Source organism: Peromyscus leucopus, chromosome 8b, assembly GCF_004664715.2.
Source record: "Peromyscus leucopus breed LL Stock chromosome 8b, UCI_PerLeu_2.1, whole genome shotgun sequence".
NCBI classification, from domain to species: Eukaryota; Metazoa; Chordata; class Mammalia; order Rodentia; family Cricetidae; genus Peromyscus; species Peromyscus leucopus.
The window spans coordinates 46,826,277-46,848,068 of record NC_051086.1 but is presented as its reverse complement, the minus strand read 5'-3'; the positions used below and the strand labels follow the sequence as shown (position 1 = coordinate 46,848,068).

The 21,792-nt window shown below is 43.8% G+C and overlaps 1 protein-coding gene and 1 pseudogene across 1 annotated transcript in view; both read left to right on the top strand.

Moving 5' to 3' along the window:
* The window catches only part of LOC114693111 (protoheme IX farnesyltransferase, mitochondrial), a 118,058-nt gene that overhangs the window by 70,513 nt on the left and 25,753 nt on the right, over window positions 1–21,792 (top strand). Inside the window, exon 5 of the mRNA XM_028869340.2 lies at window positions 16,119–16,189. Coding sequence (XP_028725173.1) covers window positions 16,119–16,189 — 71 coding nt within the window. The remainder of the gene's footprint in view (window positions 1–16,118; window positions 16,190–21,792) is intronic.
* LOC114693258 lies at window positions 3,558–3,736 on the top strand (annotated as a pseudogene).

The following is a 21,792-nucleotide window of genomic DNA, read 5'->3' as shown; positions in this document are numbered from 1 at the left end:
ACACACGGACACCCACAGGTGTACAGACAGGCCCGCACAATCTCGCCTTGTCCGAACACTTGGACGTTTCACTCATAAACATCACAGTTTAAATGAAAAGGCAGGGAGCACATAGAAACTGCTTGCTTACAGTGTTTGTCCGTCTGTTTTGCTGTGCTACATAACTTGAACAAATGAAGAGTGAAAAATAATAATGATGGTAGGAGCCAAGGTTCCGAACAGCACAGACGTGAGAGCTGCGGTCAGGGTTAAGGGCACAGAGCTGTGGAAAGTGCTTCGGGAACAGCCCTGAAAAGTAAAGAGACGCTTTCAGACGGGAGCGCCTTCTCCAAGTCAGCTTGAGGAGCCATCTGTGTAAAGACCCTCCTCACACTAACCTTCAAAGGGGTTTGTGAGGAAACTTTTACATGTCTAATGTGTTTTGGAAAATCTAGATTTAATGTGGCTTTAAAAATGTAATGTTGAACTTTTAAAAAACTTTCCACACCAAACCATCTCCAAATCCTTTCTAAGAAGCACATGGCCACATCTGTCTGTGCTGTTTATTCTGTTTATGGCCTGTCTCCAGTTCATTATAATAAAGGAAAATTTGAAAACAAACAGAAACACCCCAGCCCACCGCTCTGAACCCAGCACTGAGTAAACGCAGCGTTAGTTTACTGTCTTCCCATTATTAAAGCGCCCCCAATTGGTTTTAGTCTTCTGGTGTTCTAAGTCATTTCCTCACATGTTGCCTGTTCCTCAAGGTTTTCTTCCCGTTTTCACCTGCTCAAAGAGGTGCAGCACTGGACGATTTTTATCTGGCATGCGCCTCCTCCTGCCCTGTGCAGCTTCCTCTGGGTGGGGTTTTCCTCCTGTGTAGCTTCAGAAGTAGGATCTCTAGCAACACTCTGAGTCCATTATCCCTCTTCTCCATCTGTGTGCTTCCCATTCATTCCTGAGTGATACTCTTATTTCCATAATCTTGGTTCATTGTAAAGGACTTTGTATTTTTAATAGTAATCTATTTGGCCAGTTAGGAAGCAATACAAAATTTGGATTATTAACTACCATGTGCTGTACGTGTTTTGTCTCCAGTCAGTAATCTTCAGCGTTTCTTCATTTAATTCATTGTTACGTCTGAGTTCTTTGCTGTGTAGCTTTCAGTTATTGGACTTGTAATAATTTTCTTATTTCTTAACTTTAATGTTATTTTTAATAACATTAATAATAGCATATTTCGTTGTGCAATTGATATTTTTATATATGTATACATTGTGAAATGACCAAACTGGTCTAATTAACATATCTTCACCACAAATACTTACCCTTTCTTTGTGATGAGAGCACTTCAGTCCCCTCTTGGCTCCTTGAAATAGTTAACACATTACTAATAATTGCCACCATGCTGTGCAATATATCATGGAGTAGCACATTTCCTTTAAAAATAACTTTTGGCCGAGTGAATGTCACACCATGATGATAAATGGTAAAGGAAATGATGCCTCAAATATAGTTACTCATTAGAACCATCATTTTGAAAAATCACATTCGTTTACACTAGGGTCTCTCTAAAGACTGCTAGTCATATATTATTTAAACTTTTATCCATGAATATTGTCTGGGACTTTCTGACTAGCTATAACTTGTAGTGTTAATTTATCTGTCCAAAATCAGACTGCAACCCACAGATCCAAGGAGGCTGCCTAGCAGGGGAGACCCTAGGATGACTGTGACTTATAATAAGTTTTGGTTTTACCCAATCACTGGGCAAACTTTAGTGCAACATTTCTCTATTAGGATAAGAATTTGTACTGTATCAAGCTAATGGAAGAATATGCTGGCTGTACTTTCAGGAGGGGAGGCTAAAATCTTTTTAGAATATGGATTATAGAAAAATGTCTACCATAAATCAAACAGTGAAGGGGAAGATGAATAGGAATCTCACTTACACAACTTAAGTAAAACACAGCTCTCTGAACAGATGAAGATAGGTTTCTTCAGTATCCCAGAATCTAATCAATATTTATATGTGTAATTCAGCTATCATTTGGCTTAAAAGAGCTTATTGGGAAATGTTAGCATTTATACTATTTTCTACAGAGAAAATATTTTACTGTTTAAAATTAAAAAAAAAATTTATCTGTTGTAGATCACACTTTTATATCAGATTGTTTAAAAGTAATTATTATTAAATGTCAGTTGACATGTGTATTTTACATCTAGAGAATGCCCCCCTTGTAGCAATAGAGACCATTTTAGTTCATTCTCCTTGTGGAATAAAAGCCACTAAAATCTGAATTAGCATGGTAGTTATTACAGAATTTGGCATCATGGACTACTCTCTAATAAGACATTTATTTTCTAATGTCACCTTATATGCCATATTATAGCTAATTCATCTATTTATTTACATTTATTTCATTCTTTTATATTTTGTGATCATTGTCATGGTTTTTGGTAATATTCTATTCTGGCATGTTTAACTTAGAATTCCATTGTCTCACATCCAGGGAGACGGCTCAGTTGGTAAAGGTGCTTGTCACCAAGCCTGATGACCGGAATTTGCTCCAAGACTCACATGGTAGAGAGAGCTTATCCTATGACAGCCACATGGGCAGCATGGCACACACATGCCCACATATATACACTTTCAGTAAATAAATAGAAGAGAATTTCAACCCTGCACAAAGAGAAACAATATATAACATGGAAGATTTTTAAGTATAGGATTTCAGGGTCTGTGACATGGCTTCATGGGTAAAGACACCTTCCACCAAGCCTGATGACCTGAGTTTGATCTCAGGAACCCACATGGTACTGCCACACATGTGCCATGGCATGCATGTGCCTACAAATGCACACAGAGAAATCAATAAAATGTGACTACAGTTTTCTTTTGTTTCATTTTGTTTATGAGACAGATTCTCATCATGTAGCCCTGCCTGGCCTGAGACTTAGAGAGATTTGCCTGTCTTTGCCTCCAAGCGTTAAGATTATTTTTTAAAGTAAATATATATGTATATCATTCCATCAGAATGAGCCTTGCAGCTCATGTGACGTTTCTAAAGTAAAGTCTCTGATGTAAATGTACTTTCATATGTTTCAAAATGTTTTATCTGTATTGTTTGGTACTAGGTATCATTTATTTAACATGTAACTTTGGGGCCAGCTTTTTATCATTTCTTATTTTAATAAACCTTCTTCTCATAATCTGGCCTTCTCTCCTTCAATGTTCCCTCACTACAAGGGAGTAAAGAAACAAGGGCGTCTCTTAGAAAACCGTCTTTCCCAGCTGGGCCTGGTGGTGCGTGCCTGTAATCCCAGGTACATGGGAGGAGAAACACAAGAAGGATTCTGCTTTCAAGGTCTGCTTGGGCTAAAGGACAACTTCAAGACCGGCCTGAGTTACTTCTGAGAGCCTGTCTTAAAATAAAAATTCAAAGCAGACTGGGCACATAGCTTTTTGGTAGAGTATTTATCTAGAGAATGCACAAGGCTCCAGGTGCAACCTCCAGCTGGGACCAAGGGGCATCTTCCAGTTAACGGAAACCCAGTATTCACAATTCGAAATAGTAATTGCTTCCTGGCCCTTTAGCTAAGATCTAGTATCTGGTTTAATAAGTTTAATGTCTTAGACGGCCTCTCTTTGAGGACTGTATAAATGGATTTTGGGAGCAGGCAGCCAGAATGAAGGCTTGCTCCATCAACTCTGTACACTACCTGTTGCAGTCCCTCCGGAAATGGTGCACCCCTTCGGAGGACTAAATTCGTTTCTCAAAAATTAAAATAATAATTCAAAAGACATTTATCTATTCATGAAAACCTTTCCTTTGACAGAATATTTAGTGATGACACAAATCTTACCTTATATTTACCTTTAATTTGTATTTGTCATGAAATTTGGTTCCCATTTTACACAGATACCTAAGAAGGAACACCATATCTATTGCTTGTATCTTAAGAATTGTATGGGAGACTGGGTAGTGGTGGGACACACCTTTAATTCTAGCACTTGAGAGGCAGAGGACAGCCAGGGCTACAGAGTGGGTTCCAGGATAGCCAGGGCTACACAGAGAAACCCTGTCTCAAAAAAAAAAAAAAAAAAAAGAATTGTATCAGATAGGTAACACAGAAATATGAAACCTATTGTGATTCTGTTAATATTGAGGTTTGATGACCAAATACAACCTACATAAGCTCTACAGAGGTTCATACTAATAAAAACTGCCGTCATACATACTTTATGGGCATTTTAACATGTTTACCTGGGGCATAGAGAGATGACTCAATACTTGAGTACTTGCTGCTCTTGCAAAGGACCTGGGTTCAGTTCCAAGCCCCATATCCATCCGTAACTCCAGTTCCCTGGTTTCTGAGGCCCTCTTCTGGCCTCCATGGGCACTTACTCATGGTATACTTACACATACAGGCAATGCACTCATACTTATAAAAAAAAATATCTTAAAAATGTGTATTTGTTTTACGGAGTTAAATTGCTGTTTAGCAGAAACTTGGAAATAAATTCCTAATATGCCATTTTGTCAAGCTGAGTTAAAACTTAAAGTTAAGGAATCATTGAAAAACTGATTGTGAACTTTGATCCTTATCATGGCTTAATCTTTCCTAGCAACACCTAATGTTTTGTTTTTATCCACATATTGGAAACAAAGCAAACATTTGCACCATTTACTGTTAGCACAAGGCTTGGAAATACTTGGTGTGGATTCGTGCTTTGCCCCGTAGATTGGCCATGCTGTGGTCTGCAGGCCTTTCGGTCAGGTGGTCAATACACTCGGTGCTCTCCAGGACAACCTCACACTCATCGAAGGATTCTCTGTGGCCTCTGAGAAAAAAGGCTATGGTGTGCTTAAACTTTGAGGGTTCTGGGCAGTTACCCAGCATTCCTACCCATTGTGCGTGACAAATATCTTGCCCGGTGGTAGCAATTTCCAGCTTTCCCACATCTTTCAGTAGGAACTGCCACCCTGTTCTCACACATGGGAGGCCCAGCACACCACTCATATGTGCTCAACTTACCAGCCACAGCGAAGGCAGTTTCAGAGAACCCAGGACAGGGGTGGTTGTTAAAACCTGATCGAGTATTGCCGTCAGTGACTGCCCTCTTGCCTCCTAGACATTCAGAAAAGCCTCATATTTTCTTTTCTCCTTTAATGCAAGTGTTATTTTATTTTTATTTACTATTTCAAGGGAATATTTGCTGCTTTATTTACTATTGTAGTTTTCCACTAAGATTCACAAGGAAACACATTTTATAATACACTCTTGAAACTGCTTGTTCTTTAAACGTATATTGTAGTTATTTCAAAATACTGTTAGGGGGTTGGGAAAGGAATATTTCAGTATTGTGGAGGAAATGGATAGCAGAGAAATTTTGTTGAGGTTGAAATGTGATATGATTGCCCCAGGACAGCCTCTCAGACGTATGAGGAATATAGTAAAATGTTGGTGTCTCCTAACTACCAGGTCATTTCCCTCTACAGCTTCATGAGCTCTGAGGTCCAAAAATAGACTGTAATGTTTGAGGCAGTTTATAGAAAGCAAATGCAATTACCTTTTAGAAGGTCAGTGTGGAGCACAGTATTTGCTGATGGAAGAAAGACTTTCATTTTCCCTCTCCAGCTCCTCCCTCCTTCTGCCCCTCCCCTTCTTCCTTCTGCCCCTCCTCTTCTGCTGCCTAGAATAATCTCTCCCAGATGATTAGACAACAGGTGCCAGGAGAGCGAGGCAAGCTGGCTTTGGGCCACATGCACGCGGTGGAGATCCAGTGTCGCTCAGGTTTTGGTGTATGGCCGTGTCCTTCCACGGGAAGGGATAACCCAGTTGAAATACATACTGCAGCTCCTGGGGGATTAAGTGTTTCCTTTGCTTTATAGTACAGAATTTTACAGTGTCTTTGTTTGGGAGTTCTCAGGTTGCTTAATGATTTCTCTAGCCTCCCACCACACCCACTGTGGCCAGATGTGTGCGACCGCAGCCTCCGAACCTCCCCAGGCTGGCCGCTTTCATTGTACAGCTTATGCGATAGCTTTCCTTTATTTAGTGATGACATTTACATGTTTTGTGTTTTAGGGAGCCAATTCAGAGTCAAAATGTTGTTCTGGTGTTTAATCCCATTACGATGCATAAGATGCCTGTGTGGTATCACAGTTGCAGAGAGCTCTGCAAGGATTTTATTAATTATTCAGGTCTTACGTCTATATTAAATTACAACTGGAGTAGTACTAATTGATCGTTTTTCTAGTCTTTTAAAGTTGAGGGTTTTTTTGTTTTGTTTTGTTTTGTTTTGCAGTCTCTATTGGTGCCACCAACTTTGAGTAGACTTTGGCGCTTTTATTTACTTTTTAAAACAGTCTTTGGACTTGACTATTTTAAGAATAGACTTTGAGGAATTACAGCCTTTGGCAGCTGTTTGAATGGAAATTCCTTAGAGCTTTCTTAGAGATTTTAGAAGGCTTTTAACTAACCTTGAACTCCCCCATTGACGAAACATGCTGAGATGTGAACTCCACTCATTTCCCCGCTCTCAAGAGTTCACCTTGTGCTGAAGTAGATGATGCCTTTGGAAGGGAAGCCTGGGGGAAGGTTGGGCTGGGAACAGTTGAGCTCGTTTAAAGGTGCAGGCGAATAATCCATTGCTGAAAGACACAAACTAAATATGTTGAAGGGATCATTAATGCACTGAGTTTCCTGGAAGGTAGGAAATGGGAGTGCCAGCTCCAACAGGGACACCAGCCTCGGGTTCGTCGCACTGGGAGAGGAAGTTACACATGCTGGTAGGGTAAGAGTAGGAAAAGGAGTTTGTCCTGTGAGAGGGCAGTGCTTGGTAACAGAGAAAGCCCTGACTAGGTTGGAGGTGAGGAAGAGGAAAAGCAGCAGGTGCCTGAGTGTGGCTGGGGAGTGATGAAAGACCTTCTTACAGGCTGGAGCACTGGGCTTGAATGGAGGGGTAGTGCTGTTGCCAGTGAGCAGTGAGGACCCAGTGGACGCTGGCAAGTGCCCTTAGAATGGTGATTCCCCCCCCACACCCCCTCCACACACACGTGGCAGCTTTTTCCAGTGAAGTGCTCCTGCACGGGCACAGCTCAGAATGTGGAATCTAAGGAAATCTAACCGGCCCTATGGTAGGTAAGCGGGTCCCCACAGGCAGAGACATGGTGTGTGTACTGCTGAAAGTGTGGCATGCCTTTGAAGAACTGGTGGATTGCTTAGAAAGTGCCACGTAAGCCGGGCAGTGGTGGCACATGTCTTAAATCCCAGCACTTGGGAAGCAGAGCCAGGCAGATCGAGGCCAGCCTGGTCTACAGAGTGAGATCCAGGAAAGGCACAAAGGTACACAGAGAAACCCTGTCTCGGAAAAAAAAAAAAAAAAAAAAAAAAAAAAAAAAAAAAAAAAAAAAAAAAAGAAAGAAAGAAAGAAAGAAAGAAAGAAAGAAAGAAAGAAAGAAAGAAAAGAAAGAAAAGAAAAGAAGAGAAAAGAAAGAAAAAAGAAAGAAAGTGCCACGTAAGAGGTAGAGACGATCAAGTCCAGAGATGTGGATGGCAGTGAGACCTTGGCCAGCCACCTTGGAGTATTCACTTCACTCCTGGGTGGTGGACAGGGCAGAGGGTCTTATGCTGGAAAACAACAAGTCCTGCTTTGCTTCTAGAAAGATCACTGACTGCTGCCTGCATAACAAAAGGAAGCAGGGGTCCTGAAAGGGGGCGGAGTTGGGGAGAGAGTGGTGGCAGGCGAGTGGCTAGGAAGGCTGAGCCCATGGAGCACCCTGGGGATGGGGTGGTGACTGTATTTGACTTAGTTGAGACCAGTTTGGTCTTAAGTGACTCGGAGGGAAGAACAGGCTATGATTGACTAGGTTTCCCTTCATGCTGTTTTTGTATTAGATGAGCTTAGTAATTATTTTATTTGGTTAACCTAGAGAGGAGCTGTCTAGGTGTCTAGGTATCAGTTAGGTAGGAATGTTTGGTTTGAGTTTTAAGACAGGGTTTGGTCATGCAGTCAGGGTAGTTCTAACTTGCTGTCTCCCTGATACCCCTCAAGGCTGGAATTAAAGATGTACACCACCACACCTGGCCTGGGTTTATTTTCAGTTACCTTTCTTTTCCCGAAATAGAAAATGCATAGTCTTTATAGACACTGAAAAATAGAAAAGATAAGAGTAATAAATCATCCTCTCTCACTACTCAGAGACAGGTATTATAAATATTTCCATTTCTTTCCATCTTTTGTCCGAAAGCAGTGTTTACAAATTGAGATTCCCTCTGGCAGGAACAAAAGGTCACTTTACAGCAGAGGCTCTGGAGGCTAGGCATGCCTGGGCTGTCTCGCTGCTGCTTTTGCTCTAGGACACAGTACTTGGCCTTTAATATGGGCCAGGTTACCTTTTGCACTTATTTATTTATTTATTTATTTATTTATTTATTTATTTATTTATTTTGAAGATGAAGCTTTCATGAGAGATGACCCATATGACCTGTTCCCAGAACATTGCCCAGTGACCATTTGTGTGAAAGCCACTTTCAATAAATGCCAGATTGCCCACATTTGCTATTCCAAATTCCTAGTGGGGAAAAGAAAAAAAAAAAAAACCTCAATGGGAATGAATCTTAGTTTGTTTACTGAAGGTAGACCAGTAGGACATTGGTAACAAGGGAAGAGAGAGGGCTGACTGGGCATCTTAACTGGCTTGTAAGAAGAAATGGTATGTGGGTCCTGCTGGGCAAGGTGCCCCTCCCTGAACTTCTTTTTTTTAACATCCCTTTTAATCTGGTCCAAGATTGATGGAGATATTATCTCGGGCTGTAAAAAGCTGTGAGCTAGATTGGAATGACAAACACACATTGACAGCTTTTGAGAAGATGGATGGAGAAACAAGCTCTAAACTCCAGCAGGCTCCAGGCTCTGTTCTTCTGTGGCCCTTTGGAGGAATGTTAGTACAGGGGGAGAAGAGTTGTTTCTGTTCTCTAGTTGGATATTTTCCCTAGCCAGGCTTACAAACATCTCTAGAATAAAGGTCTCTCTTGCGTGTAGGATATTATTAATCATAGCCAAATAGATAATTATAACCAAATGCTTTATCAGTTGGACCAAGCTGTATTTCTGTCTTATTCTGTGTCTATATGATTTCTACTCACAAGGTTCAGGAATGCCATAGGATGCGTTGTCTGTAAGAAGGGTTAGTTAGTAAGTGTATTGTGTCTCTGAGCATCAACTGTGTAGATTAACAGAAATTCAGCACTAATGTGGAACCATGGTGTAACAGGAACGCACGAACATCACTATCGACTTCTAATAGTTATCATTGTGCAACTGCAAGAAGATGAAATGGTGTCTTGAACTGCTCTAGAACTGTTGGCTCCCAAACAGATTACAGCGTAAACATTCTTAGAAATGTACTGAAACCCATCAGATGCTTAAATTACATCAGATGCTTCCTCCTGGAGGCAAGAGATTTTGTAGGTATAGTGCACACAAAACCAAATGATTTGGTTATTAGCTTTACTATATTGTAAATAGCTTTAAGGTATCTCTCTGCCTAGCGCTTTGGACTTTTTCTTTTCTACATAGAAAATTAGCACTTGTGGTTTGAGTGGGAGCAGTATGTCACTTTGTCTCCACCAGCACCCTCCCTGTGCTTGGAGGATACTTCCCAGGGCCTGTTGGTTCTGAACCTTTGTCTTGAGATGAGCAGGGAGTCTACTTCCTGCTTCCTAGACTGAGTCTAAATGCAGGACTAGACAAAGCAGACTTGAGCCAGAGCAGTGATGGTTGACGTCATCTGAAGGTGAATCTGCCGTTCCTGTGAGCCACTTACACAAGGTGCAAGAGGCAGCAAGGCCCCTGTCCTCTCGGCTCGGCTGACTTTTGTTTCTCCTGCTGTTCACTCCGGAAGTGTGAGCACTACAGCTGATCTTGGGGTTGCTGGAGGTCAGGGAGCCTATGGCCGAGGGGTGTGACAAGAGAGCACATGAGCTTGAGGATGAAAGGAAAAGTTCAAAATGAAAAATGACCAAGCAATTGGTAGATTTCTCCTGGGGCTTGGGGGATTGCGGGGGCACAGACTGAGAAGGAAAACCTTCTGAGAATTTCACCTAGACAGAAGGTAAGTTGTTTGCTGAGAGGGAAAGTGAGGCAGCCATTGCTCCAGTGTTTGGAATTCTCCTTCCTCATGCTCCCAGGACACCGGAGTGCAGACACATGAAGCTTTCAGTTAAACTGGAGAAGGGAGAGGTGAGGGAGGGCCTTGCAGATCACCGCTCCCTGGATTGGTCTCTCCTCTCATTTTATTTTTCCTCCCTGTCATTCTGTGGCCACTAGCAATGAGAAGGGAACCAGTCCTGTTTCCCTGGGCACTCACGGCCTTGTACTGTCCCAGGGAAAGCGTCTCTGCTGGTCCAGTTCAGGTCAGATAAGCTCTTGGGACCAGTCACTTCACCTCACTTCCCAACACAGTGACTGATCCTGTGGCCACACAAATCCAGAGCATCTCAGGCCCAGGACTGGACCCTAGGAGACCAGTGCAGCTCTCTGGAGTGTGCTCTCTCCAGCGTGTCATTCTCGGTGTGCTTTGAACTCTCCTGGTTACAGTTCATCTCATTGTTTTTTATTGCATAGTCCATAAATCTAAGCCTCCAAGTCAGAGATGGTGGGCTACAGGAGCTGTGCCTGTGCTGAATCAGCGAGCTCTTCCCTGTTGCTCTGGTGGAGCCATACGGTACAACAGCCACTTCTACAGCATTTATGTTGTGGTGGGTGGAGCAAGACATCTGGTGGTGACATAGAGCGTGTGGGAGTGGGACCATACTCTGTATGCCATGCTTCCCATTCCATATATGGGACTCATATCCACAGCATCTTGAACCAGTCTCCCTTGGGTGTCGAGGAAACTGTATGTTCTGAGCGTTTATGTCACATTTGTCTTATCATATTCAACACAAGTTTCAAGAATTCAAGTTGACTGCTTCAGAAATCGTTAAAGCCAAGTTAAATGATAACACTATAGACAAAAAGTTATAAAGCCCAGGGAAACATGAGTAGACAGCGGCTGCTGTATGTCAGGTCTACAGTCTGACTGCGAAAGCGTGTAGACTTCCATCTGAACAGACTCTGCTGTGAATATCTAAACCAGAGCAGCGACTTAACTGAAAGACACTCTAGGAAATGCATGGAAAACAGAATCAAGCAGTTTGAGTTCTGATCCCTTGGTGTGCCGAAGGGGTGGCATGCCTTCGCTGAAATAAACCCTCAGACTTGGTTAGTATGGAATTCCTGCCCAGATGTTGCCTGTCCTGAGAAATTGCGGCCTTCATGGAGTTCCCTGCTTCTTTCTGGACCCAGTTGTCCATCATCTTTGGATGGCTGACTCCTCAAAAATATAGAAACCATTCCATCTCCCCTGCCCGGATGAACTGATTTGTGAAAATTCTTGCATTATGAGCAAACACATGTGTCTACACCCGTGCACAGAGCTCAGGTCCCCAAAATACCACCAGTTTCTGTATAATGTTAGAATAATACCTTACATATATTTACATAACATAATTTATGATTGAAATCCTCATTAGTCCCATGGAATGAAATTAATATACATGTTTCAGTTTAAAGAGAAAACCTTTCAAATGCCTAAAGAATATATTTGAAAATTTGGAGGGGGGCGTGGTATGAACATTTACAATAGAACCTTTTAACATGCAACTTCAGCTAATTCTATATGGAATGTGGGTTCTGATAGGCAGAGCATTGTTAAAGCTTACAAATTATCCATCACTTTTGACTGAATATAACAGTCCGTGCTTATACATGTGAGCCATTTGATACAGGTGCTAACTAAGACTTGAACTTGGTTCCTCTGCAAGAGTGGTACATGTACTTAACCACTAAATCACCTCTTCACTTCCAAGTCAAGCACATTTACATAGTAGCTATGTTGAAAACAAGGGCAGACACCTGAGTCAATGATAATTTGATCAGAATGTCAGACCCACTGTGAGTAAAATAAGGGATATAAAGGGATCCGCTCTTCTGCAGTCCGGGTGTTGATCAGAGCCTGTAGGACTATTTTGCTTGTGTATAGTGCTAGGTCCATAAGCAGAGGAGCAGAGGGGCAGCATGGATTCTGGAACATAGCGACAGGTGAGGTCAAACTGGACCATCTGAACTGTTGCAAGCGTCTGCCATTGATGCTCCGGGTGACCTGCAGAAGAGCTGGTACTATTTGCCAGAGAGCAGCAAACAAAGTTGGCCCACGATCTTCAGAAGCTGGAAGAACTCAGAAACCAGCCGCAGCCTGAGGAGATCTGGCAGGAACTGAAGAAGCTGCAGCCTGGTGCTGCTGGAAACCTACAGTTTGGCCAGCAGATCCACAACTGAGTGTGAGCTACAAACAGCACCTGACACCATACCAGCTTTCCAAGAATCAGCATGGCTGCTGCTTCTAAATCTCACTCAAACCCTGTAGCAGTCTCTAAACTACAGCTATGCAGGGACAGTTGAGCGATATAGTTCCGGTATAAGCAAACCGACCTTAGAGTTCATCCCTCTGAGCGTGACACTCAGATGCAAGTAGACCACAGCAAAATACCATTTATGTTCCTACATTCACCGCACAAAAGCACTACTGTCCCCCCAAAGGAGAAAGCCGTTCTTTGTCTTTGGATGCTATCCATTGTCTTCAAGCCTTTTGTCTTCTTGACACTGTGTAACTTACAGTGAGTAAGCTGTGAGAAGCAAGCCAGGAACCAACACTTGAAGAGACTGAATTTTTAAAGAGATGTCAGATATTTTAAAGAGAATGAACTTTTAAAATGTTTGAATTTTTAAAGACTGTGGGACTTTCTAGATTTCCTAAATAGCTCAGAATACAATTTTGCATGGTTCTATTTTTGGTTTTTCGAGACAGGATTTCTCTGTGTAGCTTTGGCTGTCCTGGAACTCTTTGGACCAGGCTGGCCTCAAACTCATAGAGATCCAGCTCCCTCTGCCACCCAAGTGCTGAGATTAAAGGCGTGCGCCACCGCCGCCTGGCCTTTGCTTGATTCCTAATATGTGTGTCCTGTTTTTTTGTTATCGTAATACTAGTTATCTCAAAGATGAACCTCCGTTGAGAAAATGCCCCCATCAAATTGGCCTCTAGGCAAGTCTGTAGAGAATTTTCTTCATTAATTATTGATTGGAGAGGGTCCCACCCATTGGAGATGGTGCCCTTCCTAAGCAGTACCCCTGGGTGTTAATAAGAAAGAAAGCTTAGCAAGAGCCAGGGGAGCAAGTCAGGAATCAGTATTCCTGAAGTACGGTCTGTACTTCATTTCCTGTCTCCAGGTTGCTGACTTGAGTTCCTGCCTCAGCTTCCCGCGGTGGTGGAGAATAAACCAAGAGCTGAAAAATGAAATAAACCTTTTTCTCTATAAAGCTGTTTTTGGCCAGTGGTGTTTGATCTCAGCAATAGAAAGCAAACTAAGACAGAAATGTGTACCAGTAGAGTATTGCTATAACAGACCTGACTGTGGGACTTTGGGGGGGATGGTGGAAGTGTTTGGAACTTTGGGCTGGAAAGGCCATTGAGTGCTCAGAGCTTAATCAGCTGTTGTGGGAACTCAGAAGATCTGAATACTGATGAGATATTTCAGGAGGAGGCAAAGACTATCAAGACTGTGGTTGAGATTGTTGACTAAGAATTTGTGGCAATGAAACCTTTGCTTTACTGGGACAGTAAATGGTGATTAGCTGGGATGAAAAAACAGCTTTGATTATAAGAGACAAGCATCGTTGAGGTAAAATCTTCTGGTGTATTTTCTCAAGTTCAGCACACAGATACTATGGGATGGAGGGACAAGGCTGCATCTCATATTGGCAGCTAAACTTGGTCTGTGGGTGGTGGGTTTCGAAAGCAAGAAGGGGTCATGGACAGTGACGGAGACTTGGACCTGTGAGAAGCCAGGAGAGGCTGTTGGTAAAGGGCAGCCTGAGTCACAGTGGAAACACTAGGATTGAGGGGGTCATGGAGAGAAATTGAGGCTTGACACTGTGTAGCAAGGTCAGTGTCCCAGAAGAGGTTGCTGATGCAGGTGCAGCTTGTGGAGACCCAGGCACACTGCAGACAACAGAACTATGGGAAGATTGCCGAGGACAGTGGCAGGTATGGTATGGAGCTGGCCTGGAGCTGGCCTGGGCCCATGAGACAAGCTTTGTGAGCTAAGGATGGCAGAGCCTGAGGGGGGCGAGCTGCCCAAGCCTTTTGGAGCCCAGAACATTAGGAGTGAATCCCAGGTGCAAGACATTGAGCTGCAGGGTTTAATTTATACTGTTGGAGATTGGTTTTCATTTGATTTGTTTGTAACCATGTCCTGGTTATTCCTTCTTGGAGTAAGAAGTATGCAACTCAGTTTGGAGTTTACAGGAACACTTGAGAGACTTTGGATTTTAAAGAAATAATAGAGAGGCTAAACTTTTAAAGTGTTTGAGTTTTGTTTTTTGTTTGTTTGTTTTGTTTTTTGTTTTTTGTTTGTTTTTTGTTTTTTGGTCATCCCAGCACAAACTAGTGTTATCCGGGAAGAGGAACCTCAGTTGAGAAATGCTCCCATCAGATTTCCTGTAGGCAAATCTATAAGGCATTTGGATTATTGATGTGGGAGGGGGGCAGTGTGCTGTAGGTAGTGTCACCCCTGGACTGGTGGTCCTGTGTAGTTTAGGAAAGCACATTGAGCAAGCCATGGGAAGCAAGCTAGTAAGCAACATCCCTCCATGGGTTCCTGCGTCTGGGTTCCTATGTACGAGTTCCTGCCTTGAGCTCCTGCCTTGGCTTCCTTTCCCTCCATAAAGAGTTGTAAGCTAAAATAAACCCTTTCTTTCCTAAGTTGCTTTTGGTCGTGGTGCTTCATCACAGCAATAGAAAGCACGCTGAGACACGTGTGCTTGTCAGTAGGTGGCATCAGGTGGCTCCTAAGTCCCCAGCCTTTCCTACACTGCCCTCAGCAGCAGGATTTTCCTCTGATCTGTGCAGAGCTCAGAGTGCGGAGCCCAGCGTTTGGAGCTACAGTTTGCACACACATGTTCAAATGACTCCTATCACTGAAATAGACTCAAAGCAGACAGTTCTGATATGTATTAAACATGTTTTTCTTGAAAAAAAGATTTCATGCTCAAATAAGTTTTGGAAACACTGAGTAAGCAGCATTAATTAGATTTATTCATGTTAGTATTTTCAGAGCCCTTATCACACTAATATGATTTGACCATTAAGTCATTGTGGGAGCAGCTCCCAGAGTTACTTAAGCAACATGGCAGGAGAGAGACTAACTTCTATTGAATTACTGTTTCTTCTACTGATTTGCCTCCAGCCCATTTAGTCAGAGATTTTCTTTAGCCTGATCAGATTTTGGATTACTGTTATACCCCTAAAGAAGTTGGCACTGTTAACAAATTATAGAACCTATTTATACAGTTTATCGGGGGTTTGGAAAATGAGTCATAACAATTTCTTGGGCATTGCCTTTGACAGGTAAACAGCAATTTTGCACCTTAGCATATAGGAGGTTGTTGAATGTGTTGTCTAGGCTGGTACGCTGCAAGCTTTATGATCATGGCCATATTGTAACACATGAAATCCAACCTGGGCCGGGCAGAGCAAGAGGTCCAAAGTCATCGTCTCGCCTCAGCTCTTTTTCTGGGCACTTAATTACCCCTGATCTAGTAGCCCAGTGCTGATGGCTGGTGCACAGGCTCTGGGGTGTGTGGAGGACTCTGAAGTATGAAGGATACTACTGCTTTAAACCTGGAACAGTGGCTTTAGTAATTGTAACTGTGTATTTAGCAAACAGTTTTCAAAGAGAATGAAAAAAATACATATTCTTGACAGTACATTTTTAAAATAATTCATCTCTCCCAGAGAATTTTTCTCTAAGAAATGACAAAGTATTAACTGATGGTATCAAAATTGAGATGAGAAGCAGGGACATCTTCATGATGGGTGGGAGGTCCTGGGTCGTATCTCCAGGAGCATGACCACCACCAAAAAAGAAGGGAAGAGGGCAAAGTTTACCATGGAAAAGCTTCAGTACCGAAGCAGAATTGTTTTGAATGGTATTTAATACTTTCTGGGTTCTTCTCTTTCTTTTTACAGTTTTTTGAGGTGCCATTTGACTCGAACATGAATAGAACCAAAAACAGGCCTCTGGTTCGTGGACAGATCAGGTAAATCATGACTAATCCTCTTCTACATTTTAGAACATTCATTGACTTATTCATCCTGAAACTTGTTGTATTGTTATGTCCATTTAGTCGAATAATTATAGTAAGTTTTCCCCTATGTCCTACCACCTATCTAGTGTCAGGTTCTTGGCCTCATGAACAGTATCAGATATGAGTTCACTCATACAGTGGGCCTCAAGTCCAATCAAAAAGGTTGGCTAACCCCATAATGTTTGTGCCACTGTTGTCCGAATACCTTGCAGGCAGGCCACTGATGGAGCTCTCAGGGTTCACTCCTGGGTGAGACTGATGATTGCTTTCCTCCTCCAGTAGCATGTATAGAACCTTCCAGCACTATGAACAATGTTAGTCAGTAGAGAGGAAGCATCCAGTTGAGTACCAGCTAGATTTCTTCATGTTCTAGGCCATAAGTGGTGTCTTCAGCAGTGGGGTCTTCCCCACAGGTTGTAGAGGGTAACCAATAACATTGGCAGTTTAGAGTTTGGGGGGCTCTATTGGGACTCCTTTGGTCAAAGACTCAGAAAGATGTAACTCATTAATGGTACTGAGGGGTTTACTTGGTTGTATAATATGTCTAGTTGGGACATTGTCTTCCCCATTATATGTTAAGTCCATTTAAATTCTATTTATACATGTATATATTTTAGGAAGCTTCTATAGCAATACGTTTCAGTATGGCTTTCCAAAGGCCTTTAGTGTTAGTTCTCCCTCTCATATTTCCTCCTCTACTCTGCCCTCCCATCTTCTTCCCCATTTAATCCTCCTAATTTCCCATTTACCCCTTTATAACAGTGTATTTCCCCTTCCATGGAAGAGCCCCAGAAAATGGTTTGGTTTTGTTGTTGTTGTTTGTTTGTTTAATGCACTTACCAGACAGGCACTGTCGTAGACTCTGAGGACAGTGATGACCAAGGTAACAGTTCTGTGTTTTACAAGATACCAGTTTCTTAAGTGTCTTATAGAATGTGCCAGATACTACATAGGGACCAATTCTAGGTGATATGAAAACACACAAAGGAGTATCTAGCCCAAACACAAGGTCTCCCGCTTCTCTTGTCCCATCTACCCTGTTTATTCTTCTAGTGTGGATCCCTGTTCTGAGCCCAGAGGCTTTGGAGATCCCTGTTGAGTGCCCTGCAGATGTGGCAGGCTGTGTGTCCCCATCTCCCCCCCTTTCCTTACATTTTTTCATTTGTTTTCTAAAACCAGGCAACTGAAGGCAGCCTTGGCCTTTCTGTTAGCCCCTCTTTATTGTTTACTATTTCCTGGCCTTTCAGCCTCCTGGACTGTCCTGGACTCTGTCCTGTTGCCCATGGCTTTGACCAAGGGCCACCTTCAGGTCGGTGCAGGTTGCTCAGCAGCCTGGCTGCCTTCCCTGCCTTTATTCTCCTTTTATCTGGCTTCCACTCAGCTGGCAGATGCATCTCACTTAAATGATCACGTTGGTTCTGGCCGAAAACCTTTTTACAAAATGTAATTGGGAAAATGTTTTGTTTTCTTTACCGTGTTCCGCAAGGTCTTAGTGACTTCTCTGCAGGTCTCCAGTCCCATCCTGAGTGCTGTGTTCTCTGGTTTTTATTGTCCTCACTCCCATGCCACACTCCCCTGTCTGTCAGTCATGCCGGCTGTGCCTGCAGTGGCCTGGGCACCCTGTCTCTGAGGCTGGAGGCTGTGTTGTGCTGCTGTCACGGCACTGCTCAGTACTGTCTCCTCCTGCTTCCCAGGGCCTTTCTACTGCACTGTGAGACCACAGTGTGACAGGCCAGTGAACACAGACGGCAGCAGCAGAGCATAGCACATGCGGCCACGTGCTGTGGTGGTTGTCTTCATTGGGGATTCTATGGCTGCGATGAAACACCATGACCTAAAACAACTTTGAGAGGAAGGGCCTTATTTCATCTTACACTTGCAGCTCACACTCTAGACAAGAACTCAAGGCAGGAATGGATGCAGAGGCCATGGGGGAACACTGCTTACTGGCTTGCTCCTCACAGCTTGCTCAGCCTGCTTTTTGTAGACAACCCAGGACCACCAGCCTAGGCGTAGCACCACTCCCAGTGAGCTGGGCCCTCCCATATCAATTATTAATCAGACAGTGCTCCCCAGACTTGCCTACAGGCCAGTCCATGGAAGTATCTTCTCAACTAAGAGTCCTTCTTCCCAAAGGGCTCTAGCTTACATGAAGTATATTAAAGCTATCGAGCACACCAGCACAGCAATGATGAGCAGATGTGCAAACATGTGGACAGAGATGGGCAGGCAATAGAGAACAGAAATGTCTCCCATGCCAGGGAAATACAGCATTCTAGATATTTCTTGATTTCCTAACATTTCGGTCAGGCAAGCACACAAAAATGACATAGACTGCCAAAGCCCTAAGAAGATCGAAGTGTAGGGTGAATACATGAGCGTTAAGATTAGAGGAGGGTGAGCATATGGGGTGGTAAAGCGGGCAAAGGTGCTTGTTGCCAAGCATAACCCCTTAGTTCAGTCCCCTGGTTCCACATGGTAGACAGGGAGAACTGATTCCCACAAGTTGTCCTGTGACCTCCACCAGCACACCGTGGCATGTATACACACATACATAACAAATAACGAACGGCAAGTGTATGAATAAATGGAATTTTCAGTGTTTTAGAAACAAATAAGAGAAGTGCACCTTGACAAACCAATAGAATTCCGATTTGCGGAGTGCTAAGCAACGACGGAACTGGATATAATGGACAGGGTAAAGCAGATGGATCCGCTGAGCAACAAGGAACAGGGTGATATGAGATGAAATTAGAAGAAACCATGGCAAGAACTGATTGAGATTCGCTGTGACCTGGGAAGTGTGGGACACTGGGGCCAAGTAGCCACTGAAACAACCCCTTGGGGGTGAGGGGAAAAAATGGAGACCTGTTTCAAGTCCCATAGGACCGTAATGACAGGAAGGCCAGAGGGGACTGAGTTGTAATGTTGAAGCTGTCTGCATCTCTGACTAGACGGATGGCAGGGTGACTGGCGTCTGCTTTCCAAGCCTCTGCCTGCTGTGTGAACCTCGTGTCTCCACAGATGGACTCTTCCCACCCCACATCCCTGCATTGGCCCCCTCTCTTTTCAGCCCGTCTACAACGCCTGTCCACTGAGGAACCCCTTCTCTCTGACATGGTCCTGCACTCTGCTACTGTCACATCCATCGCGATTGCCTCCAGGTCTCAGGTCATCCATAAGGTGGAGGAGCCAAGAAGAATTAGAACATAACTGTAGAGACCTTGTGGATCTAGTGTGGAGCCTAGTCCTCAGACCACCACCAAGCCAAAGACTAGCTCTTCTCCAGCGCTTGGAGCTGGACCTGAAGGCGGGAGGGCGTCCACAGGCAACCTTCCTCTCTGCAGGCCTCCTGCTGGCCAAATGCTCTGAGTGCTAAGCCCCCTTGCTTTTGTCCACCTGCAGCTTCACCAGGCCAGTCTCCAACTTTAGTAAGCACAGCCATTGTTCCCTAGACTTGTGTGGACATAACTTTATGTGTCCTTTATGGGTGACTTCAGGGGATTTTAAAGGATAATTTAGAGTCTAGTACATTTTGCCTGACCTACATAAACTGAGTCCATTGTGGGACTGGGCTCCACATGCTTCATGATTAAAGTGGGTCCAGGCCTGAGGCAGCCTTGGCAGCCCACATGCTGCTCGCCAGTCCTTATAATGTACTGCCTTTTAGACAGCTTGTTTACAAGAGGAGAGGGTGGTACTGGATACAGCTGATAAGTGAGGAATAGTAAGTTAATTTATCACCTTTCAAAATAATGAAAACATACTCTTTATATTATAAACATGGAAATTTTCTATATTTTTTATTAGAATCAAAGAAGGAAATAGAGCTACAATACAGTCTAATGAGAATAAAACATAACGAAATTATAGTCTTTGTCTCACCTTTCCAAGGAAAGTACAGAGGCAGTACTTCCGTTTTAATTATCTGCCAGTGACCTGTATAAAATGCCAGTTGCAGTCAGGCATGGTGGCCCGTGCCTGGGATCCCGGTGGTTCACAAGGCTAAGTGGGAAGATCACAGATATGAAGGTACCCTGGCCTACACACTGACCATATTGCAAGACAAAGTATTTACAATACAATTAATACAAGAAAATGCCGGTTCGGGCTCTAGCTGAGCGGTACAGTGTGTGTTCAGCGTGCGCTCGACCCTTGGTTTCCTGGCACCAGAGAAATCATTTCCTTTATTGCTCTGCTAGCACTCACCATTTCAAAAGAAGTTTTTGAAAAGCACTTGTTCATCTTACCCCATTTGGAAAATACTGCTCCCGTTTTCTGCACTAGTAAAGGAAAGGGTGCCTAAACCCATCCTAAAACATACAGGCATGGTTCTCTGCCACCTGCGTAGCTTTCCTGGGCCTGTGGTGCCTCGCAATAACACAGGTACTTAGAAACATCTTTACAGCTTCTATGTCTTTCCTGTGGAAACACTTGACCCGGTGGCTTTCTGCTTTTTCCTTCAACTCTGGGGCCATTGTGTCAGAATTATTTATCAGGCTCTTTAGTGGCATGGGGGCCACCATGTGACTATGAGCATATCACTCAGGATGCGTCCCAGATGCACATGAAGCCTCCCAGAGCCACAGTGCTCTTGGCTAAAGAGCTCATGCATCTGCCTGGAAGGAAGTCTGCAGAGAAGTGCTCCAGGGGCTTCATAATGGAGCTGTCTTAACCTTGCTGTCACCCCCACGATCGGAGCCCGGCTGGAGCCAAAGACTGCAGCTGTTCCTCTGGGAGCATGGGATCCCCGCTTCAGATGGACCGCTTCTGTTGGCGATCGGAGTTGGTCATGTACAAAGTTAAGAGGTGCTCTGCTTCCAAGGTCTGTGGGACTCTGTTTTCCTATTCTCAGTAGTAGATCATTTTTTCCGACCCCTTATGCTACACAAGTGTCCAGTGTCCTTGAACTGCCCCACCCACTTAGGTGCCCATCTCCTTGCACACCGGTCCTAATAGGATAAAATGAATTTAGGAGTTCAGAGGTACCTGGAGGAGTGGTTTGAAGTGAAAAGCCCCGGTTTTTTTTCCCAAGATTTATTTCTGTTCCTAGCAGAATAGGAACAAGCAGTTGTCTACAGCAGATTAGCACTACCGTGCCTAGGCGCTGTTGGAGGAGTTGTTGGAACTTAACAGTCCTCCAAGTTCTGCCCAGTGCTGCTGAGAGCAGTCACTCTGCCCAGACTCACCCTGGACCTCTCCCCGGACTCTGCCAATCATGCCACCCTGGGGTTTCTTTTCCGGCTTAGCACTTGGACGTGTGGGTCTTCTCTCCTACACAGACTTGTGCTAGCTGCATGCACTGACTCCTGTTTCTCCTCCTCGAACAGAGCACCCTCCCCTTAGCACTTGCTGGTTGCGGCTGACCTCTGGTCTCCAGCCACCTCTGCTTTTCTCTGCATCACACTGCATTTTGCTTTCCAATACCAACCCTCTGCATCCCTTTCTCACTTAAATTCACGCATCCCCAAAATGACTATCTCAGCCCCAGCCCTCAATCCTCAGTTCAGTTCAGTTCTCCAGTACAAAGCACCACCTTCACGAGAAAAACCTTG